Source organism: Barbus barbus (assembly GCF_936440315.1).
Source record: "Barbus barbus genome assembly, chromosome: 32".
Classification (NCBI taxonomy): domain Eukaryota; kingdom Metazoa; phylum Chordata; class Actinopteri; order Cypriniformes; family Cyprinidae; genus Barbus; species Barbus barbus.
In genome coordinates, this window is record NC_136760.1 from 21,400,635 (window position 1) to 21,427,845 (window position 27,211).

General features: G+C 37.5%; 1 protein-coding gene across 2 annotated transcripts; it reads right to left on the reverse strand.

Annotated features, from left to right (window-relative positions):
* Positions 1 to 1,220: 1,220 nt before the first annotated feature.
* On the reverse strand, positions 1,221 to 24,759 carry LOC306852101 (transmembrane protein 94-like). 2 transcript variants are annotated; one of them, XM_079388734.1, is made up of 30 exons: positions 24,599 to 24,759; positions 20,135 to 20,254; positions 19,924 to 20,051; positions 19,695 to 19,831; positions 19,205 to 19,413; positions 18,236 to 18,387; positions 17,964 to 18,066; positions 17,491 to 17,577; positions 16,683 to 16,799; positions 14,269 to 14,373; positions 13,094 to 13,267; positions 12,691 to 12,900; positions 12,289 to 12,601; positions 10,726 to 10,899; positions 10,533 to 10,635; positions 10,223 to 10,431; positions 8,667 to 8,848; positions 8,440 to 8,575; positions 8,247 to 8,356; positions 7,950 to 8,049; positions 7,605 to 7,713; positions 7,170 to 7,359; positions 6,195 to 6,272; positions 6,022 to 6,107; positions 5,834 to 5,915; positions 5,571 to 5,734; positions 5,394 to 5,485; positions 5,207 to 5,300; positions 4,880 to 5,050; positions 1,221 to 4,232 (listed from the first exon to the last, which is right to left on the reverse strand). In XM_079388734.1, exons 1-30 carry the CDS (start codon positions 24,620 to 24,622, stop codon positions 4,160 to 4,162), a joined length of 4,032 nt encoding a protein of 1,343 aa, XP_079244860.1. In that variant the 5' UTR covers positions 24,623 to 24,759; the 3' UTR covers positions 1,221 to 4,159. The 2 variants fall into 2 exon arrangements, with proteins under 2 accessions (XP_079244860.1, XP_079244861.1); XM_079388735.1 differs by lacking the exons at positions 19,924 to 20,051; positions 20,135 to 20,254; positions 24,599 to 24,759 and having other exon boundaries at positions 19,213 to 19,413; positions 19,695 to 19,822.
* Between the last annotated feature and the right edge of the window lie 2,452 nt (positions 24,760 to 27,211).

Consider the following 27,211-nt stretch of genomic DNA (forward strand, 5'->3'; position numbering starts at 1 on the left):
AGTAATTTCTTACAACCTGCTAAATTTAACAATAATATTTCCCCCAATTGCTCCTTTTGCCTTCAGTCTGAAGAAACAATCAATCATTTGTTTTGGGACTGTGTCTATTGTAAAAGTATTTTGGGTTGACTTTTCCAATTTTGTTAAAAAATATGTATATCCAAATTTCTGTATAACCCCCAAAATTGTGTTTTTTTGGTTATTCTTTAAATTTAGACCCTTCTGACTGCAAATGTATTATTAATCTATTGCTATTTCTTGCTAAATTTTACATTCATAAATGTAAATTTTCAAAGAAAACTATTTTTTTTTATTTTCAGGAAAGATTTTGATATGTAAACTCGTTGAGTAACTCTAATAATTCTATTGCATGTAAGACTCTCTTATGGTTAAGTCTTATAAGATAACTTAGTATGCTTTGGATTATGTTTGTAACCCTCATTGGTTTTTTTGTTGTTCTCTCATTGTCTTTGTAATTGTTGTTTTGTTATTGCATTAAAAAAAAAAAATATATTTTTTTTTTCTTACAACCTTGATAGTTAAATGGTATGTCCAATCACGGAATGTGACTTTTATGTGTTTAAAATGGAATAAGTAAATAACAAATAAACTTTAAAGTGGCAAAAGTCTTTGAAAATCTGAATATTAAAACTCCTGTAACTTTTTCAATCAATATTTCATGACTAACGACTTTTCCAGTTGTTACAGTAACAAAATATAAAATATCTGAAATATATTAAAGCGTATTAGTTTTGCCCAGATCTCCGGAAGACGTATTATTGTGGATTACTATGGACTCGTATTTTGGCCAGAAGCATCAGTTTAGAGTTAAAATGCCTTAATAATGGATTTGTTTATTACAAACATGCAGATTTTCACTTTAAGTCGTGTGGATTATGTATGAATTATTGTGATGTTTTTATCACCTGTTCAAACTCTCATTCTGACGGCACCCATTCACTCCAGATGATCCACTGGTGAGCAAATGATTTAATGCTAAATTTCTTCTTCTAATCTGACCTAATGAAGCAACAAATTCATTTACATCTTTGATGGCCCAAGAGTACATTTTTGGCAAATGATCACTTTTGTGTGAACTATTCCTTTAAATATTGCAGTATGTAAAACTGCAGACTTTGGCAGAATGGATGAAATTATTTGGACAGTTGAATATTACAATATCATAAAAGACTCTCTTAATGAAAGAGCACACTTTTTTTTAATGAACATATTTATTAACATAACATTGGTCACAAATAATCTCTGGTGAAGGGGAGAAATCAATGTTAAAGACATCTTAAAAAAAATACAAACTGTACAACATTTATAAATCTTATGAACATTCATAAATAGCAAATATATTGGGTCAATCAGTGTAGGTTGTAGCCCAGGCATGGCATGTATTTTGCAGAGAGGTTCTGCACAGCCCCCTAAAAGGGCCTGATTCACACTCCTGGTTTAAAGATGACAGATTTTCTGACTGATGGAAAAACATCAGCAACATTTTAATCCATGCATGACTGAGTCAACATATTCAATGTTCAGCAGATGAGTAAATCAAGAAAACCTTGCATTCTTATGGTCTTTATCATGCATACATCAGGAAATAAGGGAAGAGAGAAGATTTCAAAAATAATTATCAAAAAATTACTGTACAAAAAACACTGCTCCCAAAACATTTTTCCTGTTATTACCATTTGTAAATAACAGATTCGATCAGTGCTTATTAAAACAAATTCCCCCCTATACTGATATGCTATTTTACAATTTTCTTAATTGTACATTTTGTGTACCACTGATTTAGCACCAATTAAAAATTAACTACTTAATTTACTTCTTGATGTCTCCGATATGTCTGTATTTGGGTGGCTTAGTTACACAGCAGTGATTCTGAAAGAAAACATCGAACCTCAGCAACAGTTCTGTAATGGAGCAACCTCTGAACACATCATAAGACCCGCCTTCCTGTTGAATGAGCAGGAAAAGTAGAAGAAAGCATGTAACATGCATTGCAAAAATGCACTACGTAGACTTATGAACATTCAGTGCCTATAACAATCTCTAGATGCATTATGGAAAAGGCTGATAGGTTGCAATCATTTGCTGTTAAGATGTACAGACATATGTAATCACTTCAAAATAAATATCAACATTAGATTCGAATTTACAGTATGCATTTGTGATTTAAACTTGAGTATAACAGTGAGACAGGAACAAATAGGCAGGAAATCAATAAATTAAGACATTAATATTGCAGTTCATTACATAGAAATTGGGATAGATAGTGGATTATTGGAAAGAAAATACTAAATGGGTTCTTGAGTATAGGTTAAAATCTACCACTTTATACAGGTCTAGCAGCAACTTAAAGGGACAGTTCACCTAAAAATGAAAAGTCAAACTGATTTATTCACCCTCATAATATTCTAAACCTGAATGACCTTGACTGTATGGATACAAGCAATTAACACATTCTATTAAATATCTCCTTTTATGTTCTGCAGATGAAATAAAGTCTAACAGGTTTGGAACAACATGAGGGTGTGTTGATGACAATTTCCATTTTTGGGTGGACTATCCCTTTAAATTCTCCTTTTGTTAAGTCTAGGGTAAGTCAGAGGTTTCAGGCTATATGATAATGATTTGCACAACAATTCGTTAAAGGAAATGCTGGTAATTTAGAGATTAGCTGGTCACTGTCAGAAAATACATTTGAATGTATTTTTAAATAAGCACATCTGGTGACACTGTAATTGAGCCCCTTATACTCCATAGCTGCAGCCCAACTCGAAAAATGTAAATAATAATAAAATCTATTAAAATCATGACGCTGCCTAAATTATATTAGCAATCAGCTGGAGGTAGAACAGAATAAAAGTTCAATATCCCTCTTTACCAGTAAACACTGAATTCTCTGGATGGGGGTGAAAAAAATAATTACTAATAATTACAAAGAAATGTTTTAAATAAGCCCACCCCATTCAGAGTTAGATATATTCATTACAGAACAACGGAAATAATTCTCTTGAAAAAATGAAACCAGGCAAGTGTTGTCTTGCATGCAAATATATGCAAAAAAAATATAATAATAATCAGTGCATTCTGGCTGACAATCACGTGTAAAAAAAAAAAAAAAACTATAGACAGAATGAGAACAATTCAAGTTGGAACATTCTTCCTTCAGCTGGAAAGCTATTGCTTTGCCTGGTTAAAAAGTCTTTGTTTTGATTGAACTTAAGAACTTTGCAGTAAAAATAGAGTTTAAAAGAAGAAGACTAAAAAAAAAGATTCCAGCTACTCCTGCATTTCATCTGATATTGATTTGTAAGAGAAAACAAAATGTAAAGCCTGACTGATTCTAGGCAAGCTAGTAAATGAGTTTGCACAGTCTCCCACTGACTGCATTTCATTTTGGAAGCTAAGCTTCTCCGCTAAGTTACTCTAGCTGATCAATTCTTGTAAATGAATTCACTTGATCACAAAAGAAAACAGAATGAAATATTTCCCCTCTGAATATGAGGTAAGTTGTGGTGATGACATTCACATTATAACCTGTTAAAACAGGCTTCAACAAGCTCTTATGACGTACTAAATGAACTGCACGAAACCTCTCAGCAGTGTGACAAAGGACCATACGGCTAAAATACAAACACAGAGAACCTAGAGCTAAAGCTCATCTCATGAGCGGTCTCGTGTTTAAAACAAAGGAAATCAATAAAATCCCCATTTCACAACATCTAATAAAAAAGGTAAAAAGTAAGAAGAAAAATCATGCTAATTTAGCCCTCCATTGCACATTTTGGTATATGTTCTCTATATCATGCATTACAGTTTCAGGTTTTGAGAGGGATAAAGGAATAGCCTCATTGAAAAACAATCCCTCCATTAACTGACCCTGTCCAAACCAAAGCAGCATGCAGGTGAACATCCATCAAATAACACAAATTAAATCTTTACTTTGAGTAAAGTCTAAATCAAAAGATAGTTTAGGATCTTACGGATTAAAAACGCAGCCCTCAGTGGCCTTCATGGGAGAAACAGAGTTCTGCCCATTGGAGGTGTTGCAGGAAGCACTCTGTTGGGGGGAAATCCAAACGAGTCTTCATCTTCTCCAACACTGAAATATCCATGACGCTTAAGTGTCCGGTACAGACACAGGTCAGAAGGGAGAGTTCATCCCCAGCTTAGTCTCAAACTGAAGTTTCTGCCTCTTCTGGTAACGCACTCGTACCCTGAAATCAGAGCCATATTTTCATAAACTGTGGATTATATGATTAATGGTTTATGTAGGCTAGATTTGGACTCATTTAAAATGTAAAGGAATCACATAGGAAATTAAATAGTAGATTGTCAAAATAGTGAAATATTAGAATTTAAAATAACTGTTTCCTATTATTGTAAAGTGTTACCTTAATATGTTTTAAAATGTAATTTATTCCTGTGATGACGAAGTTGAATTTTCAGCAGCCATCAACTCATGATCGTATTTTTTAGAAATGATTCTAATATGCTGACTTGCTGCTCAAGAAACATTTCTTATCATCAATGTTGAAATCAGTTTTGTGGATGCATTTTATTCAGGATTTTTTGATGAATGATGAAAGTTTAAAACATAATTGTCTTTCCTGTCACTTTTGATGAATGTAAAGTGTCCTTCCTTACTGAATAAAACTATTATTATTATGACTTGGAATATTTAAAATGAGTCCAATGGCCTACTTTCATGGTGCATTTAAGTGTGTGTTTTTTGTTTTTTTTATAAATGCGTTAATTGTATGAAAAAAGCAACAAAGAAATAAAGTCGTTTAGGGTTGGTAATGGCATGAAGTTGAGTAAGTGATGACAGAGCTCTACATTAAAGCGATTATCTTCCTCTTACCTGATTTCATGCAGTTTTACTGCTTCATTGATTAGCACCACAAGTACGATGGACAGAGATACCAACAGCCAGACCAAGAGGGGAATATGATGTAGCGTGAAGACAACCTCTGTACTCCTGTCCTGCCACAACTGATAATCTATCACAGCTTGAACCACCTGTCCCAACAACCTGCAAGAACAACCATTGGCAAAGTGCTTTTAAATGATCCCAGGCAAGTGAAAATACTTGCTTCTACTAGTAAAAAAAACATTTTACATCTAAACAAATTACTTTTAGCATGTGACTTTGATAATAAAATAACCATTCTCTACATTAAACACTTACACCACTGGCACTGTGAGACACCACCATGTGTTACTGAACGGGTTCCTCCTCCACAGGGGTTGTGAACGGTGCACATAGCTCAGAGAGATGACCACTGAAAGAGAGGAAGACAGATAGGTTTTTTCACTCAGATCCATCTAGATAAAAGTAAATATTTAAATGAGACAATGTATTTTATTAAAGTCACCTGTGTGCAAAGCCAGAAAACCTGCCATGATCTTCTGAATCAAAAGCAGCCCATTGGACAATTCACCAAACCACTGCGGGCCATCCTCAGAGCTGTATACATTAATCATTGATTAGCACTCATAACTAATTCATGGCATCTAAACATAGAGCAAATTTCTTTCAAGTGTTTGTGCACCTGGATATCAGTATGTGAGAGCAGGTGATGGTGCTGTTATCAATTTTTGTTAGATTAGCTGCTCTAGAACACACTTCCTGTAGCGAAAACCCAAAGCCGACTAAGTAGGCTAACATCGTCAGACCGAACTTCAACAGGAACCAGCCCAGGAAGTAGTGCTGAGTCTGTGGGTGGGAGTCAAAAATATAACATCTGAGTTATGTCAAGCATGTTTAAATAGTTTGCTGTTTAAATCCAGTGCACTGTGTGGTCTCATGACTGACCTTGCGTGGTATGGAGTCCAGATTCTTTCCAGTAGCGACTGTCATCACAAAACTGTCAGGAGGTTTTCCCAGGAAGGACACGCTGTGAATGCCAACATGTATAATATAGTTCACCGATATGACACAGTGACCCAAGTTTAACTAAAATGCAACATGTGGGCATCTTTTTTGTGTTTTATCCCTATTACCTTAGCAGTGGGTAACAGAAGCAGGAAAGCCACAGTATGTCTGTGATATTCATGGGAGGAGGCAGCTGAATAAGGCAGGCCAGGAACTACAAAACCAAAACATCAAGAGCACAAATATGAATTCTGTTCATTTTATTTCCTGTAAATAACATACAGGTCTGTTTTTTTCTCACCTGAATCATGACCAGTGTCAGCTGACACTGCAGTAGGAAGAGGAAGCACTTGCGAATGCCGTAAGTGGTGTGTCTTGCCTGAAGATACATCAAGAGACAGCACTCAGATTCAAACATTTCTTTAAAGATTGTTTTATTTGACCTAGTCACAATTGATGGGGGAATGGGATTGGAACTGGTTGAACTGACTTTTTTTGCATGAGCTGTGGTGTGGTTGTTAGCAGATATGTTTATATTGAGCTGTAGTGCTCATGTGGGTGATGCAGGTTTGAGTCTTGCCTGCTCTTTACACCCGATTCCATTCTTCTTCCCAAATAATTTCATGTCCATTTATTATACAGAATGTGTCAATATATAATAAGCACTAAAATCCCCTCAATCGTTTTCTTTCAGTTGTAAACATATGTACACTACCTTTCAAAAGTTTGAGGTCAGTAGGATTTTGAGTTTTTATTTTTTAAGAAATTACTACTTTTATTCAGTAAGAATACATTAAATTGGTTAAACATGACAGTGAAGACATTTATACTGTTACAAAAGAGTTCCAGTTCAAACAAATGCTGTTCTTAGCTGTTTCTATTCATCACAAAAATCTTCAAAATAAAAAAGGATCACTGTTTACACAAAAATATTATGCAGACACTTCAGACCATTGAAGCCTTGAGTAAAGATTACTGAACATTCAGCTTTACCATCACAGGAATTAATTTACATTTTTAAATACATTTTAAAATATAATAAATTAGAAAACAGTCATTTGAAATTCTAATAATATTTCACAATATCACTGTTTTTACTGTATTTTTGATCAAATGCAGAATGCAGATTTGGTGATCATTAAAGACTTCTTTCAAAAACTGTTCAGACCCCAAACTTTTGAACGGTAGTAAATAAATGAGCTTGTATCTTCTTGTCCCATGTGATCAACAGCCTCATCAACCCTACAGTGTGTGTGCATGCGAGAGCTCCCCATACCTGCTCTATGAGTTTGACCATGCTGACACTCTCGCCCTGATGGAAGGACATGGAGCAGGCGAGGCTGTTGAGACGAGCACTGAGCCCCAGTGGAGACAGCTCATCACAGTCTCTATTCAGCCCGCAGCCTGAAGCATACCCAAATGTCTGCCATGAGCACCGGGATGGGTACAGAGGATCCAGGGAGATACTAAAACACACAGAGAGAGGGTTTCCAAATTAAATTTCAAATGAGGCATAGAGTACTCTAAAAGAAACTTCATTTCTTAGGCTGATGTACACCATGTCACACATTTAGAATTATGCAGTGACAAAAAAAGCTATCTTTGTAGTTTCTTGAAAATTGCCACTCTTTAGATTGCAGCTTTGCATAGGATTATAGGTCATATTTAATTCTGGTGTACAGCGGAGTACAGTGACGTGTGTGTTACCCACCTGATGTCACTCTGCAGAAAAAGGCAGCTGTTACGGAAGTTTGCGGAGCTCCCCAAACAGCACGTCATCTCTCTGTTCTCCTGCATGATCTTCATCATTTCACACATTGCTGTCAAACACAAATATTTAGAGGGTTCAACTTAAGTACACTAGCATATACACAAGGACTAAAAGCCACAAAACTTCAAGGGGTCTTTAAGTCAGCATGAGATCAAAATTGACAAAAATCAAGTCCCAAACCACTTTTTTTTTTTTTTTCATTCGAGAAGCAGTTTCATTCGGATATACATTATAACAGAAGAAAAGCGGATCACAACTTTTTGCTTCATGTTGAGGCTAACTCACTTTCAGGGGTGCAGTCTGTGAACAGGGGCACCAGTAGAGGCACATTGTCTATGTTCTTCAAATGTGGGCGAACCTGATGAATGCCACGAGGCAGTTTGGCCTATAGAACAACAGAGAGGAAAGAGCATCAATCAGCATTTAAGAAACTCCAAAACATATTTCAAACTGCTAAACATTTATACCACCTCTGAGCAGCATTAAACAGTCTATGTAAAGATACTTCAGAAGCGCTTCTGTGCCACCTAAATCTGGCACTAGAATGTAATTCTAAAATCTAATTGTACTGCTAATGCTTACTCTGTTGCAGTCTTCTAAGAAACTGGGCACATCACTGTCAGTAGGCTGGAAGCTGGCGAGATCTGATTGGTCCTCAGGCAGTAGTGGGCCCTCTACATCATCACGAGAATCTAAGAATACAGAGAAGTTGGATCATTTAAATTAGGAAAATTGTAAATTGTGTGTGCAGGCAGGCAGGCAGAAAGACACTTACCATGAAGAAGGTCATCATGTAAAGATCCTGCTTGGCTCGGGCTCGACGGAGCACCATCGCAGTGACCATCTCCGTTTGGGGTCAGAGAGATGTGACAGTTCCAGCCTGTCTCCAAACCCATCTTCTCTGCAAACACCTACAATTAAGACAACATTAAAAGGTGACAAAATATGACATGGCAAATGCATCATGTTTTTACTGAGTGTGTTTTCCCATCAGTGTCATACTTTGCTGCGCAACTCGTCCTCCATGGAGAAGTACACAAAGCGGATACAGGCTCCCACAAGGTTTTCAATGAGCCGTACAGTGTCCAGTCGGGCCTGGAACTGGGATGACACCATTCCCATGAAGATCTGGCCACTCAGAGCCTGCACACAGTCCTCCTTCTCCACACCTTCTCCAATACCCTCTGAAACATATACAGTCCACAAACATGTTGGAGTTGGTGAGTTTGATTAATTTCAATGAATCAGTTTAAACCAGGGGTGCCCAACCCTGTTCCTGGCGATCGACTGTCCTGCAAAGTTTAGCTAAAACTCTAATCAAACACACCTGAAGCAACTAATTAAGGTCTTCAGGATCGCGTGAAAATTAAAGGCAAGTGTTTTTGATTAGAGTTGGAGCTAAACTTTGCAGGACAGTTGATCGCCAGGAACAGGGTTGGGCACCCCTGGTTTAAACCATCCACTTCAATCTACAAATCAAAAAATTAATCAATTGTATAATCTATCTATCCATCCATCCATCTATCTCTCTGTCCATCCAGACACATATCTATTCATCCATCTGTCTATCCATCTATCCGGCTATGTATCTGTCTGTCTATCCATCTACTGTATCCATCCATCCATCTATCTGTCTATCCACCTATGTATCTATCCTTCCATCTACATATGTCTATCCAACTGTTTATCTATCCATCAATCCATCCATCTAGCTATCTATCCCTCTACGTATCTACGATCCATCCATCCATCCAGCTATGTATCCATCCATCCACATACTTGTCTATCCATCTATGTATCTATACAGGCATGTATATATCTGTCTATCAATCTATGTATTTATCATCCATCCATCCATCCGTCTATCCATCTTTTTCTATTCCTCCATCCATCCATCCATCCATCCATCTATCCAGCTACATATCCATCTACCATCCATCTACCTACATATCCGTTTATCCATCTACATATCTATCATCCACCCATCCATGTATTCATCTAACCATCTTTCTATTCATCCATCCATCCAACCATCTATGCAGCTATATATCCATCCATCCATCTACATATCTGTCTATCCATCCATGTACCTGTCCAAGTATGTAACTATATGTCTATCCATCTATTTATCTATCATCCAACCATCAATCCATCCATCTATGTATCTATCCAGGTATGTATCTGTCTATCCATTTCTGTATCTATCACCCATCCATTCATCTATCCATCTGTTTCTATTCATCCATCCAGCTACGTATTTATCCTGCCATCTACATATGTCTATCCATCTCTTTATCTATCCATCAATCAATCAATCCATCCATCTAGCCATCTATCCAGATATGTAGCTATCTATCAAGTTACGTTATCTGCCGTTTCTGTTATCTGCCTATCCATTGATGTTTCTATCCATCTATGTACCTATCCATCTACGTATCTATCCAGCTACATAAACATCTATCTATCTATGCATCTATTGGATCAGCTGATCGCTAGACAAGATATATATTTTTAGTTCTATTGTCCAGACTATGAGCTGAACAGACAGTGTCTCTTACCATCAGAGCTCCAGCTGTTCCTGCGGCTGCCGTGTTTGATGGGGGTGGTACTGGGAAGCTCCACCCCAGAAAAGAGCATGGGGCCTGGAGCCAGCTCCACACACTTTCCATTGAGCTGTTCAGACAATGCCACCTGCATAGGCTTATAGGCGAATGCAGAACAATATCCTGACAGACAGGCACGTTGGTAGAAATCTAAAACCTTTTTCCTATGGGGCATAACACCAGTAGTTTAGTATACAAACAAAATTCTCCACTCTGCATATTAAGAAAACTAAATGACTAGTGTTTTTCAATTAGTGTATCTGACCTATCCGAGCCAGACAGCGGATAGATGTCCGCCCCATCCCAGAAATCTGTGCAGGATTCCAGGATGAGGTCGGCTGAGCCGTGGGAAAGCATCTGTACATTATCTAAACAGGAGTTCAAAGGGCAAAGGTCAGGGACTAAACAAACCACCAAGGACAAACAGGAAGTGGGATAGTGAAAAAAATGTGCCATACTGGTAGTGCTGTCCCTGACGAACAGACTGATGAGGTGACTGATGGTGGGCTGGCGTTTAGTGAAGTGATATAGGCGCCGGGGAGCAGATTCTTTGGCCTCCTCTCTGGAAGGAAGCTGATACAGAGCCAGATGGTTCTCATGCTTAAACAGTTCCCTTGCTCCTGGAGTGAAACCTGACATACAACAGAACAGGAAAGAACAACCCAGTAATCTTAAGAAAGGATGTTAAGATGCTAAAAATTAGTTTAAATGTCACTAGTCATTATAAGTACTGCCAGACTAAAAGTTAAACAATAATTAGGGATGCACAATATCCAGTATATATAATTGTGCATCCTCATTGGCTTTTTTTGGAGATTTTTTATTTATTTATCATTATAGGTAGAAGCATGCACCAATTCTGCCTGAAACCGATAACTGTTAAATGCCTCATATGAAAATTCAACATTTTTGTTGACAAAAATTATAAATAAAAATAGAAGAAAGGAATGTCCACACACTGGCAATACTGCTCCTATATACATTTATTTATAACAATGCAATGTTTTGATTGATTAGATCTTTGACAAGCACAAACCTAATCGGTCAAAACGTTGCATTGTTTATAAATAAACACATATAGGAGTGCTATTTTTTCTTTATTTGTTGTTATCTTTTTTGTCCTCACCTGGGCCCAATTCGGGTTTTTGTATGTGCACACCATTAAGTGTTTTCTCAAATTTAAAATGTAAAAATTTTTCTTAATTTTAATTGCTACAAGTAAATATGGGCATCACAGCATAATACGCAGTATAAAATATAATTATATATAATTGATATTCGTTTCGCTAAAGAATACATTAAATTATTAATGTTTTTAAAAAATTAAGGGAGTAAAAAAAACACGGACGTAGTGTCCGTGACGTCACTCGTAGGTTTCTGAAGAGCATTTTTGAAGCTCAAAGTGGGCGGAGTTGGCCGTCCCCATCTTGGCAGCGCATCACTCTCGGATAATCAAAAATGGGCAAAAAGGCTGATGGAGGTTGCTGAAACCACGCCCGTCTAGCTCTACTCTACAGCAGCCGCAATCCACCTGTCACTCAAAGGGCCATGCCCTTAATTATGCAGAACTTTAAGGCTCAATATAATTTAAACGGATGAGATCAAAAATCACCCCCCCCCCCTGTCATGAAGGTAGCTATATAGACGAAACCACTTTTTTTGTACCAGGCTGTAAACATTTTTTTCTGCTGTAAAGTTGGGCATTTTAACATGGTAGGTCTACGGGACTGACTCCCTTTTGGAGCCAATCTCTAGCGGCCAGTCGATGAATTGCAGTTTAAATCACTTCTGTGTTGGTTTCAAGAGAGAGGTTGCCGCTTGGTTTTTACATGTTTTATTTTAAATTTCTGTTAACAATACTAATACATATTTTAATTCTTGTGACATGAGGCCCATAGAAGCAACAGGAATTCAAAATTAATGAAATCCCAGATTAATTAATTAATTTTACAAGTGCAGATTATTGTGCAATACTATAAATCCTAAAAATGTATGTTTATTAACATGCTTCTCTCATTTACCTATAAGGCGAGATAGTTCACAGAGGCCCCAGGGAACATGAACGGGTAGAACTGCCCCGTGGCATTCCTGAAGTGCCAAGTTTGACAAGTGGTCTGAGAATCTGCAGAGCTGCTGGGTAATGGTGGCATTGCACAAGTTCAATAGGATGTTCAAGCCAAGAGGCTTCAAAGAGGGCAGGTGATTCTGCCACCCGGAATCATCAAACTGGATGCTGACAGGGTTCTGCTGATCCTGGGACAGGCTCAACATCTCCAGATGATAGTCGCACACAAAATCTTCTGCTTCACACAGATCATCACCCACACCGCATTGCTGGAAATAGACACACACAAACACATGAACCAAACTGCAGGGCTATAACATGAACCAGCTCTAGTAGCAATATTAAGATGTAGTCCTACCTGGGCAATGTCATCATCACCACCCTCAGTGTCATGGCTGAAACTGACATTGGAGCCTGATGGGTGTTTGGAACGGGTGGTTTGGGGTCCTCGACGCTGGCGCTGGGTATCTGAGGAGCGGACGGTGTCATGTGACGTCTCGCTGGGTTCCTGCTCAGCCATGTGAAGGGAGGGTTCAAACGCTGGTAAACACAGCAGTGCTTCACCTTCCTGAGGCCAAACACAGGAAAACATACATACACACACACAGACTCAAGTGAGACAAAACACAGAGGCTAAAATAATAACTTTTTCAAGTCCAGCCCTATCAAATACAATTACATACTGTATTTTTGCAGTAACCTAATTCAAATCACCATAATTAAAAGAAATTATGATGCTCCAGTCTAGCTATCAGTAGTACCTCATCTCGTTCCTCCTCACCCTCTGTCCTGCAGAGGGAGTTGACTGAAAGGTCGTCTCTGAGGTCATCCTGGCTGTCATGAGGAGGTTCTACTCGTCCACTGAAGAACAGCACGGTCTCGGGACTGGGGTTGGGCCAGGACAGAATGCCCTGCTTATCCACACAGCACAGCACCTATGAGAGGTCAGGAAATATGATGAAACAAGATACTTTATCAGTTAATAAGGCTTATGCTATTCTTTGAATTTAAAACTATACTAAAGGAATAATTTAAGCAAATGTCTATTACTTTCACCAAAAGATGCATTTTAAGGATTATCGCACATGATTGATACAACAATACTGTTAATGCCACCCACGGTTTTGATCATAATTAAGTTTTAATAAAAAAATTTGTGTACTGTTGATGAAGAATAGCTACAAAGCTATTACAACTACACTTCCCATCTAGCATGAAAATGATAAAGTATACTTAAATTACGGTATCTCACAGAAGTGAGTACACCCCTCACATTTTTGTAAATATTTTATTATTACATTGTAGCAAAGTGTAATTTCTTCAGTGTTGTCACATGAAAATATATAATAAAATATTTACAAAAATGTGAGGGGTGTACTCACTTCTGTGAGACACTGTAAGTAATGCATATCATTTGCTAATTATGTCACAAAACATATGCAATGTTTACATTATGCTTAGGTTTGCGTGTTTCTAAATGCATTACAAACTGATTTTAAATGCATATTTCATATATGATCATATTTTGGACATTTAGCCTCTTTGCAGTACTGCATTTATGCCCTCTAGGTTTTGCATTACAAAGCCTATATATTTACTGGAAACACCACTTGACATTGTTTATACATACTCAGGGATGTGTTGTAATTACTATTTGTGGTAATTACAACCATGATACAGATGCAGTATCTCAAGGATGTAAACAAATGTTTAAGAATGGGGACAGGACCCCTTAAAATGGTCCAGCTTATTAAAGAGGCATATTGATTGACCACTAATCTAAATATCTGAACAGGAAAACTGCCCTCCTGAATCCCTATAGCAATTACAGAGCTGTAAATCGATAATTAGGTTGAAAATAAGCCAAAAAGGTCCTTTCAAACATATTAATTTCACCTGGTAATATTTCTAATTTGACAACAGGGGGAGCACTTACAGTGACTGAACCCAACGAGTGCAGCAGACTGGAGGTATAACAGAGGGTCTGGGACTCTCCCTTCAATATACTGACCAGGTGTCTCCACACACAGCGTAGCATCTCCTGTACACGCGTACACACACACACACACACACACACATACACACACACACACACACACACACAAATATGGCATGAGTCTCATCACCTGCCCTGAGTGAAACTCAAGTCCATGTATCAGCAGCTCTGGTTTTCGAATGGCTCTGCAAAAGTGTCAGGATTTTTGAAACCTGGATCTGGGTGTCATCCTCAGACAAAACACACACAGACATTCTGACTGACACACACACACACACACACACACACAAACACATAAACACACAAACACACACTCAAAGAGAAGCTCTGTAAGACAAAGCCTAGGATAGTTAGGCAGGAGAAAAGCAGCAGTAGTGTGTCCAGTCTTGGGTTTGTCCCAGAGATTTAGAGCGGTTTCATAAACATAAATGCACCTTGCAGCAGGCAAGAGGAAAAGGGAGACAGAATTTGAATTGACTAAATGACAGAAGATCTGAAACTGAAGCAAACAACTGAGAGCTTGAGGCAGCAGCTATAGGAGAGCAGCACTGCAGAGGAAGAACTGAAAACTGTTAGTGGCAGGTGAATCTATCTTTCTGACACACATCAGAGTTTCAAGAATCCACCTTTAATGTCAACATGAAATCAAAACTGAACTAATTTACTTTCTTAATACATGTTCCTGTTCTTATTTTTGATGATTCATCAGTACAAAACTGATTGCCGTTCACCTAAACATAATGATTTAAACCACATAAACCACCTTTCAGCATATTAAAGGTGGCACTGTCCTGTGACATTGAAGACTGGAGTAATGACTGCTGAAAATTCAGCTTTGTCGTCACATGAACAAATTACAGACACAAACTCACAAGTGTCCAATTTTGATTTCACTGGGTCTTTAAAGACACATCATCCAACACACACACTCATGTTGGTTTTTGTGGTTTATGGGGACTCTCCATAGGCGTAATGGTTTTTATACTGAACAAACTGTGTGTGCTATAGCCCTACACCAACCCTACACCTAAACTTAGCCCTCACAGGAGACTTTGTGCATTTTTAGATTTTCAAAAAAAACATGTTTTTTTTAAGCCTTTTGAATTACGGGGACATAGGCAGTGTCCTCATAAACCACCTTCATATTGTAATACCTCTGTCAGACCCATGTCATTATACAAATTTGTGTCCTCATAAACATGCACACACACACACACACACACACACACACACACACTCACTCTTCAACTTTGCACAGCTCTGATAAATATACTACTGAGAAAGTTTATGAAGAGCTTCTTAGAAACCTTCCTTTTTTGTATTACATAGTCTTTGAAATAAGAAATTAAACAGGAAAATAGTGCAACACTTTCAGTCTGCTCATATGTCTGATCTCTCCATGCAGACATACTTACCACACTTTGGAAATTTTAAAGGAAAAAAAAAAACAGTCTTGATCATGCAGAAGTTCTCAAAATGTACATTAACTCAGATAAATGTAATCCAGACAAGCACCACCACTATAGAGAGAGTGTATACTCTATCATGCAAACCTCAGGCAGACAGAAGGTGGGCAGGCAAAGGCCGAAGGGGGTCACAGGTCAGCGTGGGGGGGTGCCAAACTAACCGGCAGCACAAGAAGCAAAAAAGGTATAAATAAATAAAAAGACCGCAGGTGTATTGGCTGATTTTGCAAACTTGACCGAACGTGGTGAGATGAAGTGACCGTGTTTTTTAAAAGAAAAAATGAGAACTGAAAAAAAATGGTGACCCAAGAAAAAAATAACAGGCTCTTTTCATACTGATCCTCTGATTAACAAGTTGACATGACTAATTATCAGAACAAAAAGGTGAAGAAAAAGATGACGGTTGTGGCAGGGTCCAGAGCAAGGGAGAAGGATTACAAGAAGCGTGTGGTGAACGGGTGGGACAGGAGGAGGAGGAATACAGAGGATATACCTGGGAGGACACCACTTCCGTGTAGCTGCTTAGAGTGTCCTCTGAGAACTTAGCAAGCTGGGACGAGAGAAAAGTCTGATTAAACACCTGAGCAGACGGTCAGCCCTCCGTTTCAACTCTGGCCTAAACGCTTCACCTCAGATCCGCAATCCCTCCCTAAGCCTCTCTACTACTAGTGTGAGCTGGCCCAATGAGCTTAATGCAGTGTTACAGCTGCAAATCAAAGTTACTACACACAGTAATCATAGACAGAGTGAGTTACAATGTAGCAGCAATATCCGTCGGGGTGGGATTTGGGAAGTTATGCATGTTTTGTGTCTGCATATGTGTGAGTGTGAATTGTTAATGAATAGCATAAACAAGTGAATGAATGTGTGGTGTTCTGTCTGTCTTACCAGGCCAGTGGGAGAGTTACGGCTGGACTCGGCTAACACACGGGCCTCTCCATACGCGTTGACCAGAATCCACATCACAGGAAACAGAAGAGGTAAAATGGGCAACACACCCATCATCTATTCATCAGAGAGCGTAAGACGAGGACAAAAAGAGGGAAAGAGAAACATTAATACCACCATTGTTGTGGCAAATAAAATGTTGGCATCAAACGTTTAGTGGATAAGGATAATGATTTAAATTATTTAAAATTTTTACCCAATAATATTTGAGCTTTGCAACACTAGAAAAAATATATTTCTCTTTAACATCACTTAGGTATAGAAATCAGACCAATTATTATTATTAATTATAAGAAACCAATTTCAGTGGAAAACCTGGTTCTTTCAAAAAAAATATATTAATAATAATTAACAAGAAATATCCTGATTTGAATTTTTTTTTTTTTTTTTTATGTTTGTTTGGCTTATTTAAAATCATTTTAAGTCATCTTGAGACCCCCTGGTTGAGAACCACTGTGTTAGCATATAGCGATGGTTTAAAAATAACCCTCCGTAAAGCTATTTAGCTGCTTGCTTTTGTTTGGAAAATTATATGAGTATTGTTCCCTTCCCATAATGCCTTTCAAGGGTGCAAAAATTTCATTTGGAATTTGCCTAACCACTGATATTATAGATGCAATAAAAATATATTAAATTAAAAAGAGAAAGGCTTAGCAAAAGCTTTAGAAAGGTTTTATGATGGCTTTAACCTAACAAAATGCAAAAATAGTTTTAAAAAAAGGACTTGTTGTGATGAACTATTATCAACCTGCAACTGAAGGAAGTTGAAGGGTCCAGGGGTGAGACCAGGAGTGTCACAGAAGTACCGGATTGTGTTAATAGAGAAAAAGGCCACCTATAAATGAAAAAGTTGACCAAAGATCATTATCAGTAAATGGACACATTTTCACACCAACTTTTTAACTGTTATGCGTTATCACACATCTTGCAACTGGGACATGCGAGCATCATGACAGCTTTCACATTGACCGTGTTTAACGACATTATTTTATGCTGCTTCATAATAGCTTTTTTGCAACAGGTTTACAAAAAAGAATCATCTTATTTTCTTATTTTTATTATAGTTCAGCAGGCTCAACAAAGAAGATCTACATACATACTATGCAATGTGAATACAGCAAACTGTTAATACGGGTGTCAAAAATGATGTTGCTTGCAGACGAAACGTGTGAAACAACCCCATTTTAAAAACTTGCGCATGTGTGATCAGTTTTGTCATACCAATACAGCAGGACAGGCGAATTTGGCAATGATGGACTGCACTGTGAACCGTTCATTATCAAGGGCTGTGACTGGACGGGAGAGAGCCAGGTCAAGACTGTTCCTATTGGCCAGAAAATGGTGATTAGTTACTATTAGCTGCTATGAGAACACAAAAATGTTCACATATCACAAAGAAAAATATGGCATGTAGAGTCATCATTTCCTTAAATTAATCAAACCAAACATATTTCAGCATTTATAGCAAGGTAGTTTAGCTTGGATGTATTAACCTGACACTTTCGAGTATAGGTGTGCGCACCACCCTGAAGAGGCGGTACTGCTGGGGACTGTGGGGGCCCTTCCGCTCATTCCCATGTGGGGAGGGAGGAGGAGAGAACGGTGGAAAAAGGTCTCCTGGCTCCAGCACAATGTGTTCGTCGTCCTGGTAACAGAAGTTACAGTGATTGAGAAGAACAGACCGAGAGTGCCACAGAACCTGAGAGAAACACTCATTAATAAAGTGTTCTCTAAGCTTTTCTTTTGTACAGTTTCAGATTACAGTACAAAATACCAATATATAGTTCATAGAGTTATTGCTACTTCAGGAAAAATCACAATAGCTTGATAGTGAATCTCTATTTAATAAGTCTACTACAATTTCCTAACCAAGCCACAATGAGCGAAAGGTAATGGTGTTACATGCTTTGTTTCTATTTCTAAGGCATTACGACCACGACCACTGAAAGCTAACCGGTTCAAAATCTCACTCCTCAAATATAACTGTATATTAAATATCAACTACTTCCTGATTGGATATGTTTGGGTCATACCATTAAAGTAGTAAGTTACCATACATGTAGTTACCGTGTTACTCTGGCAGAAACTATGGTTACCGTGTAGTGTTGTTATTGTAAACTAAAATTAAAACTATTAAACATTGTCTTTGTTAATTGTCATAAAGCTGAAATTAAACAAAATATAAATATTAGACACAATAACTTTATAGAATTGAAAATGTTGGCAACTAAATTAAATAAGCTGAAATACTAAAATTAATAAAAACAACAAAAAAAAGCTAATTATTAAACAACTAATAAAATGACAAAATAATGAAAACTGAAATGAAAAAAAATATATGCTGTAATTTTCTAAAGATAACACTAAAATAGCACTTTTACCATGGTTATTGTTATGTATATTGCAAAATATCTATATCCTACACAACAAATGAACAAAAAGTAACTCAAATCTGACATTACCTTGATACCTCTGAGAGATGCAAAGGCTTCCTGGCCCGGTCTAAGAGCGATGACATCACCTTCCACCAGAAGACTGACAGGTAGATTAACCAGCTGCTCATCTCTGAATGTCCAATGCAGTGACCAGGAAAGGGAAGTGGGGGTGTAGAGGTCAGGATACAAAGAGGAGGCCCATCTGATTGGATGTCCTGCACTTCTCTCCAAATAATCTGGCAACCCATGGGAAAAATTAGAAAGTTAACAAGGGAACGTTTACTTGTTAAGACTTGGAACAACAAATCTAGCAATTACATGGAATGACATTAGAGTGAATAATGACAGAATTTAAATTTTTCGTTGAACTATCATAATTCTAGTTATATCAAAGTGTACTTAGCATTGCATGGAAATATAATGCAAATGAATAGATGAGTCACAACATAACCATCGATATCATTTCCTGAGGCATGACTGATTTCTTTAGACGTTTATACAGTCACTGTTCTCTCACCGTTCAGCTGTGAGATGATGGACTTGAGCTTCCGCACCATCTCACTCATCCGTAACCTTTGCTGCCGCCCGATGAGGAAGAGGTTCAGCAGCAGCAGGAGGAAGAGTGCGCCCGCGTTCACTAACTCTATGCCTTGACTGATAAAACAAAGTAAAGAGACTTACATAAAAAAACACCTGATAGCTAAACTCCAATATTTGATGTTAAATCAAAACTAAGCCCTGCCCACCTGCCCGCCGGCTGACTGCCATGACAACACAACAGCCCAACCACCACAACCAGAGTGAGAACAGCTCCCGGCCAATGGAAGCACGAATGCCTGCTGCCATGATGAAGGAAGCTCTTAGCCCACAGCTCCTGTAAAACAAAGAGGAAAACCTAAATCAGGAATTGTATAGTAATATACAATAACTGTTGATAACAAGCAATCCAGAACAGACCTGTACGGTGGATCTACGCCGGCTGGATTTCTGGTGTTGTCCCAGTAAGTTGGACAGCTGGTCCCGTAGGGTGCACAGAGCCTGAGCCGTGGACAGTCCCAGTGGAGTCGCCTCCTCCTCCTACAGCACAACCAGATTTCACAATAAGTTGGCCACGTGAATTTTCTATGTTGTTGACCAATAGAAACCTGCTTTGCTTGAAAGTGAATTCTGTGAAAGGTGTGCTTCATACATCGATACATTATTTTCTATAGACAAAGGACTTCTTTTGCACATGAAATTTTGCCAAAATTTCGCTGACGTGACCACAACTTAAGAATGCTGTCTATATAGACAAAAGCTCCTTACCTCCAGTTTATTAAAACAAATACAAATCATGTTAAGTAATGCAATTAGAATGTAAGAGAGTTTAAATGCAGAAATGTGAAGCTTGTATCGTTATAGCATTTCTAACAATTATAACATACACATATAATTATAACATTTATACATTTATTGGTACTGTTGGTTGATTATATTTATTGCCATATCAGCTTCACTGGTTAGTCAGCATTCAACAATATAATAAATACAATATAATAATAAACAAATATTTTATAAATTCAATTTAGAAATATAGTTGCAAGCAGGGATTATTGGATTGAAGTGCTTTAAGGCATTTAAGCACATATGAAAATAGACATTACATATTATTTAGCAAATGTGTAACAACCTAAATCTATGATTAAATATTAATTGGCCAATAGCAGCCACATTTTTTGAGATATGCAAATGTCCATACCAATTTTTATTTTGATTGGACAAATGGCTGCGTAGTTATAGCCAATTTAAAGTTTTTTCTTACACAAGTGTTCTGAGTTTGGCGAAGATATCTCATTCCGTTTAAAAGTTATAGCGTTTCAGTAAAAGCCGTTTTTTTTGTGTCCCTTTGATAAATGATAATTACTGATATTCACTCTGCAGAGAATCTGCACTGGTTTGATTCCGATTGGGTGAAAAACCTGGGACCAGTTCGCAAAAGTAGGTTTTTCAAAAATCCAAAATACCTGAAAATTTTGCCAAGGTGACAATCAAATCCGATATAAGACACCTTGGTGACATTGTAGACGGTGGGAGTACTACAATCCCTCCGATTTTCAAGTCTCTACGACTTACGGTTTGGTTTGCCCGATCAGTTTTATGTGGAGATTGCTGATCCTTGGCCATTCTAATAATTACAAAAGGGTTTCAGCACTACTCGCTTGAACCCCTAATTAAATAGAGTAGACTAAACAATTTTGTATATACAACAAATGATCCTTTAAATGTACTTATGATGAAACTGTAAAGGTTTTTCTTGGTCCATTTTACAAAATAGGAATTCAAAGTTTTCACTAATTAAAAAAAATTATTGTCACAAGGCATTAAAAATTGGGTAGACCAAAAGCATATAGACAAATTTGTGCTTCAGTCTAGTATTACTGGAGCTATATCACACTAGTCAACATCAAAATCAAATATTTTGTATACTTGTGGCTATACGAACAACTAAACAATCACTATTGCAATGCACTGCCCTACAGATTGTCCCAATCTGAGAAACAAGCTGAAATAAGTTTTGTAGAAATTGACAGCATGTCAAAAAGTTGTATTTAATCTGTAACATTTCATCATGACATTCTTAGAAAATAACTATTCGATGCTTTTTTTATTAGCTTTATTCACCAGATCTGAACTACTTAAGCAAAATATTGAGAGAACAGACACAGTAACTCAAACCTATATATTTAGGCAGAAATTTCATTGCTCAATATGCCTAGACTGGTCAGAAAAGTCTCTCTCTGCTGACTAATTCTGCTTTTGCTACCAGACGTCTGGGACGGCTGGGGTCCTGTAGTAGCAAACGAGAGCCCCAGCACTATAAATAAACACGCCGCTTTCCCACAGCCAGAAAGCACTAAATCCCTGCACGAGCATCTCTCACACATCAACAAGCAGGGATTTACCAGCTCGGACACATGCGGTCACGCATGCAGGCCTATTACGGGTAAACCACTCAAGATCTTTAAAAATGCATGGAACAATTACACCCAGAGCTGAGAAGAGTGCACCTGGCACAGGACTCTCACCTGTTCACGGTACTCAAGATTAATCACACACACACAACAGATTTAAGCCTTTCGATTCGCACACAAGACCAAAAAGTCTGTTGGATGCCAGACAATCGGACTCAGACAGATCAAACAACTGAGTTTGTTATAGAAAGTGTACACAGATCCACTCACTTTATTTTTCCAGAACCAGGCCCCATTTTTCAGGATCATGGCTGCGAATGGTCCCTCTGCTGCAGACAGACTAATGTGCGACTGGTGCGCGTGTGGGTTGGACAGGATTATGGCGGGGTGCTATGGGATAATGTATGCTGCTGTTTCAGCACCAGTCGCGTGGTCTGGACAGACAGTCTCTGCCTCTGCGCATTCAGAGGCTGTCTTTTGGGCACGTCCCAGCCACCCTGGACTGAAAAAAGCTTTGCAAACTAAAACCAGTGCAATTGACGCGAGAGGATGAACACACAACTGCTCTTTTCAGACAATAACAGTGTGTAGGTCTCCTGAAAATAGTTAAGCTTAAGAAGAATGAACAGAAAAGAAAAGAAGATTTTGTGAATTCTAGTGTTAACTAATCTGAGAGCTCTGCAGAGGCAGCTGCAACACAAAAGGGTGTAAAATGGCAATGAAAAGCCGGAGGGAATGAGCAGGTATCAGGGCTGGGAAGCTTTTGAGAGAAAGAACTGGAGTATGAAGTGAGGGAGAGGGGCTTGACAGTAAAGCAAAAGCACGGTGTGCCCTCGCCGCTCTGTCCAGGCATTCACCCATTCCAGCTAACACAGCAATTTACGATCCTAGCAATGATGGGGCGCGGCAGGACAGAGAGCATCCTCAATCAACCTCACAACCTTACTAAAGTAGGGATCAAACGATCATTAAATGATAACGAACACTGTCTGTTTAAAAAAAAAAAATTTAAGTGGAAAATTAAATTGTTTAAAAAAATTTACATTATAATATAAAAACATAAGAAACAATTATATTAATTAGTATATTAAATATAAATTAAAATATAAAAAAAAAACTAAATATAAAAATGTTAGTGTAAAACATAATACACTACTGCTTGAGTTCTTGAGATAATTCTCAGTTTTTTCATTGTTTTATATTTGGTGGTGTTAAGTAAAATATTTCAACTTTTAGAAACGCAGCATAGCACCCAAAAATACCACTTTACCCTCAAAATACTAGTCAAAATTATTGTACTTCCATATTAATCAAGTTCTAAACAGAACTTCACATCCTCATTGAACTTTACGACTGCAATGCACTCCAGATTCAGGATCGGATCCAGATCCCCCTGTTCCTGTACCACGGGAACCACTATCCCAGCACACACTCCCTTTACCTCAGCTAAATCAATACAGGTAAGACAAGAACTAAGAGAGGATCCAAGCAACATCATTACTGCCAATTACACATAATGACTTTAATGATGCTGTCCAACACAAGCGATGTTAAAAAATAAATTCAGACAAAGGCTAATTTAGACATTCAAGGCCACACACAAGGTTGTGTGCATGAGTTTTCAAATGATTACCAAAAAAACAAAAACAAACTTTTCTATACACACTTGCATATAAAATGATAATATGTATTTTAACATGCTAATACATGAAACAAATCTCCTGCTTTCACAAGATATGAGTAAAGTCACTGTACTTCTGCCCAACCTCAATGCTTTTAAGGCCCACTATGAACTACAACACAAATGCACAACATATCAGCCATTCTTGTCCAAAGTCAAAAACATGATATGGTTAACACAACCTCTACAACTTCCATCTCCCTTAAAAGAATCTGGGCATGGTTCAAGCTAATTATTACAGGACTCTTCAGAGCAAAAATAACCATGACCGGAAAATAAGAATGAAATTCCCCTGTAAATAAACATTCAATTTTTCTATTTTTGAATTTTGTGCCCTTGACTTTGATTATGAAAAAAAACTTTAATTCCTACCAGCTTTTCAGCGCTTCCTGTACAGAGGTCTAAAATATGCCAGAGAATAAAAAAAAAAAAAAAAAAACAATTAGGGAAAGATTTCTAGTGCTATCACTGTCTCAGCATTGCTGAAGCCCAGGGGCAATGAGTTTGAGTTCATAGGAGTAGGCTAATTAATGCATTGTCTTTGGTGGCTGGACTTTGTTTAGAAAATGTGACCATACTATTGAATTAAATTCTACTACAAAAATTAGCATGAATATTTTTTTAAACATTATATGATAGACTAGTGTGATGAAGTTGACCCTATCTTTCAACTCAATTTTCTTGTTGCTGTTGTTTTACAAACAGAGTGTAAATATAATTTTCAGTGGTAATCAACAGTCTGAGCAAACCCACTCTCATCTATAAGAGGAAGACATCTCAAGACCTTACCTGTTTCTTATCCTGTAGCTCCATGGCAGCTGCTGCCTCTCACCATACTCTGTCGAGATGCCCAGAGCTGGTAGTTACGGTCCACACTTGTCCCGATCCCAGCCCGGCTGGCAGAGGAAGGCAACGGTGGCCCCCAGCTCCAAGACGCTGCACCTGCGGGCACTGCCAGTCTGAGGGACGGATGTCAGGGCTGTAGTCGTGCCCAGGGAACTGGAATCAATGAGTGGGCGTGGCTTCTCTCTTCTTTCAATCAAAGGGATCTGATCAGGCCAGAAAGCGTTAGAAAAGAAGTTATTACAAATAATCAAAGACTACAGCTAACATCATCATCCAAGTCAGGTTTACATGCTGCAGTTATTGGAAAATGTCTGTCACCGGATCTACAGAAGATGGTCAGACTGGCTTTTGCTCACTTACTCATTTCATTGACAATGACACACAAGAGTGCAATAAAAGGCAACAGCATGTCTGTAAATATAAGGGTAGTTTACACACAACATGTCCATACCATAGAATTTAGTTAAGGCAAAGTGTCCAACAGGCACAAAAAACCCATATAATCTCTCAATTAAAAAAAACTACAATAATTATAAAAGAATTAGCAAAATGTTGTTTCAAATGCTAAAGATTAAGAATTAAAATATTCAATTACACCTTATTTTATACTCATGCCATCTGATGCCAACCTGACACAATCAGATGTTTAAGATGTTTAATTTAATAAAAATGAATATTCTTGCTCACATGAAAGTGGTGAGCTTCACCGTTTCCCCTGATGTCACTGTAAAAATGACCAATTAATGATTTAATGACTGTCTAAAATTAAACAAGAGAAATTATATAAGAGTGCCAGCAATCTGCAAAATCAGCTTTTGGCTGCAACTTCAAACAATGCAGGGCATTTAATCATTTAATCTGTGGCTTTCTAGGTAAGATGCTATATTTGACAAACAATGACTGAGCGTTTGGCTTATTCTTTAAAGAGAAAAGCAAAGCTAAACTTGCAAGTTAACTCACCCCTGATTCTGAATATCCAAACTGGCTCACAAAACTACATACATAAATATCACTTACATAATCAATACAAAATATTCAGAGAGAGAAAAAGTGCTGACCTGATTTATAAGGTGACAGAATTACACAAATACCTAGTGTTTATGCAACTAGAGTATTTAATATTTATCTGAACATCTACAGTCTAAGCTTTAAAACAATATGACAGTTTTGTAGAGACATTTCTTTAGTAATATGTATATTTCTCTACAGAGAAACCCTAAATAAGCAGTGGTATTACATAAAGTTATCAAATAACTTACAGTAACAGCTTGCATTTATGAATTGCACATCATAATACAATATTATATTTCAGATTATTATTGCACCTATAGTCATGTGAAAGACAGCTCCCATTTTTTGGCATGTTGATTGTTAGATCAAGGCTTGAGATTGATGGAAACAAGCCTGCTGTATCTCACTGTTGAAATGAGCTGTCAAAGTTACAGTCTTTTATATATAAATATCATTAAGCCATTTATAAATAATCTAAACAGCTGGTTCATGTTAACAGAGGTGGCCTAGGGGTTAAATGCTACTGGCTACATGTTCAAATCCCACTAAATCGACGTAAACTTACGTTATTGAGCTGCAGCATCAACGACCCGCAAGTGGCATCGTCAATCATCAAGAGTGTTTAAGCAGAATCAAATAATATTCGTCTCAAAATCCTTGGACTCGCTCCCTGCTGACGGCCATGTTAGTGACTAGAGGGGCGTGGTGTGTTTGTGCAGGGACGATGTAGTGGAATCTGATTGGTCAGTGTTATCTGAAGGGCGGGATTTGCTTTGTTTTGTCCTTTGTGATTGGTCAGTACTACAGGGCGGGTAATCGGCTTGCTGTTGTCTGGCTCGTAGGGCGGAGCCTCTGTTTGACGTAGTTGCCCTGCATAGCAAAGTGAAACCTTTGATGTCATATATTTACGACCCAAAATATAGTAGTAAAATTATAAGAAATGTGTTTCAATCAAGGAAAATAATTACTCCGAGGGGAATTTTTTAATAGATAAAAAAGCATGGTTCTTACCTTATACATTTAGTAAAAGAATTACATTTAAAAATATATAATGCACAATATATACCCCACAATTGCACAATATAAGATTACATCAAAATTTGGTAATTCTCATTTCAATATTAATTTCTGTATTGAATCTGTTGATCGTCTTTTTTTTTTTCAAATGTCCCCTTGTTAAGGAATTGTGGTCTGAATTGTCAAAATTCCTTGCTTCAAAATCCAACTATATGTGATACATTGTTATTTTCCTCATTGTAAACATAATAATAAGAATATATAGGAAATGTATTTATTTTATTGGAAAAATACTATATTCATAAATGTACATTTTCTTCAACATTACCCAAATTACATAATTTGCGTTGTGATTTTAACTACCCAATTATAACACAAAAAAATTTTAACACAAAAAAAAGTGCCAAATTTGTGAAACTGTAGGCTATATAATGTCATCCAATGTCGTATTTAATTGTTGAAGTTTATTCTTGTTTATACTTGCAATAAAAAAATCTTTGATGTCATATAGGGTTTATAATAAATGCA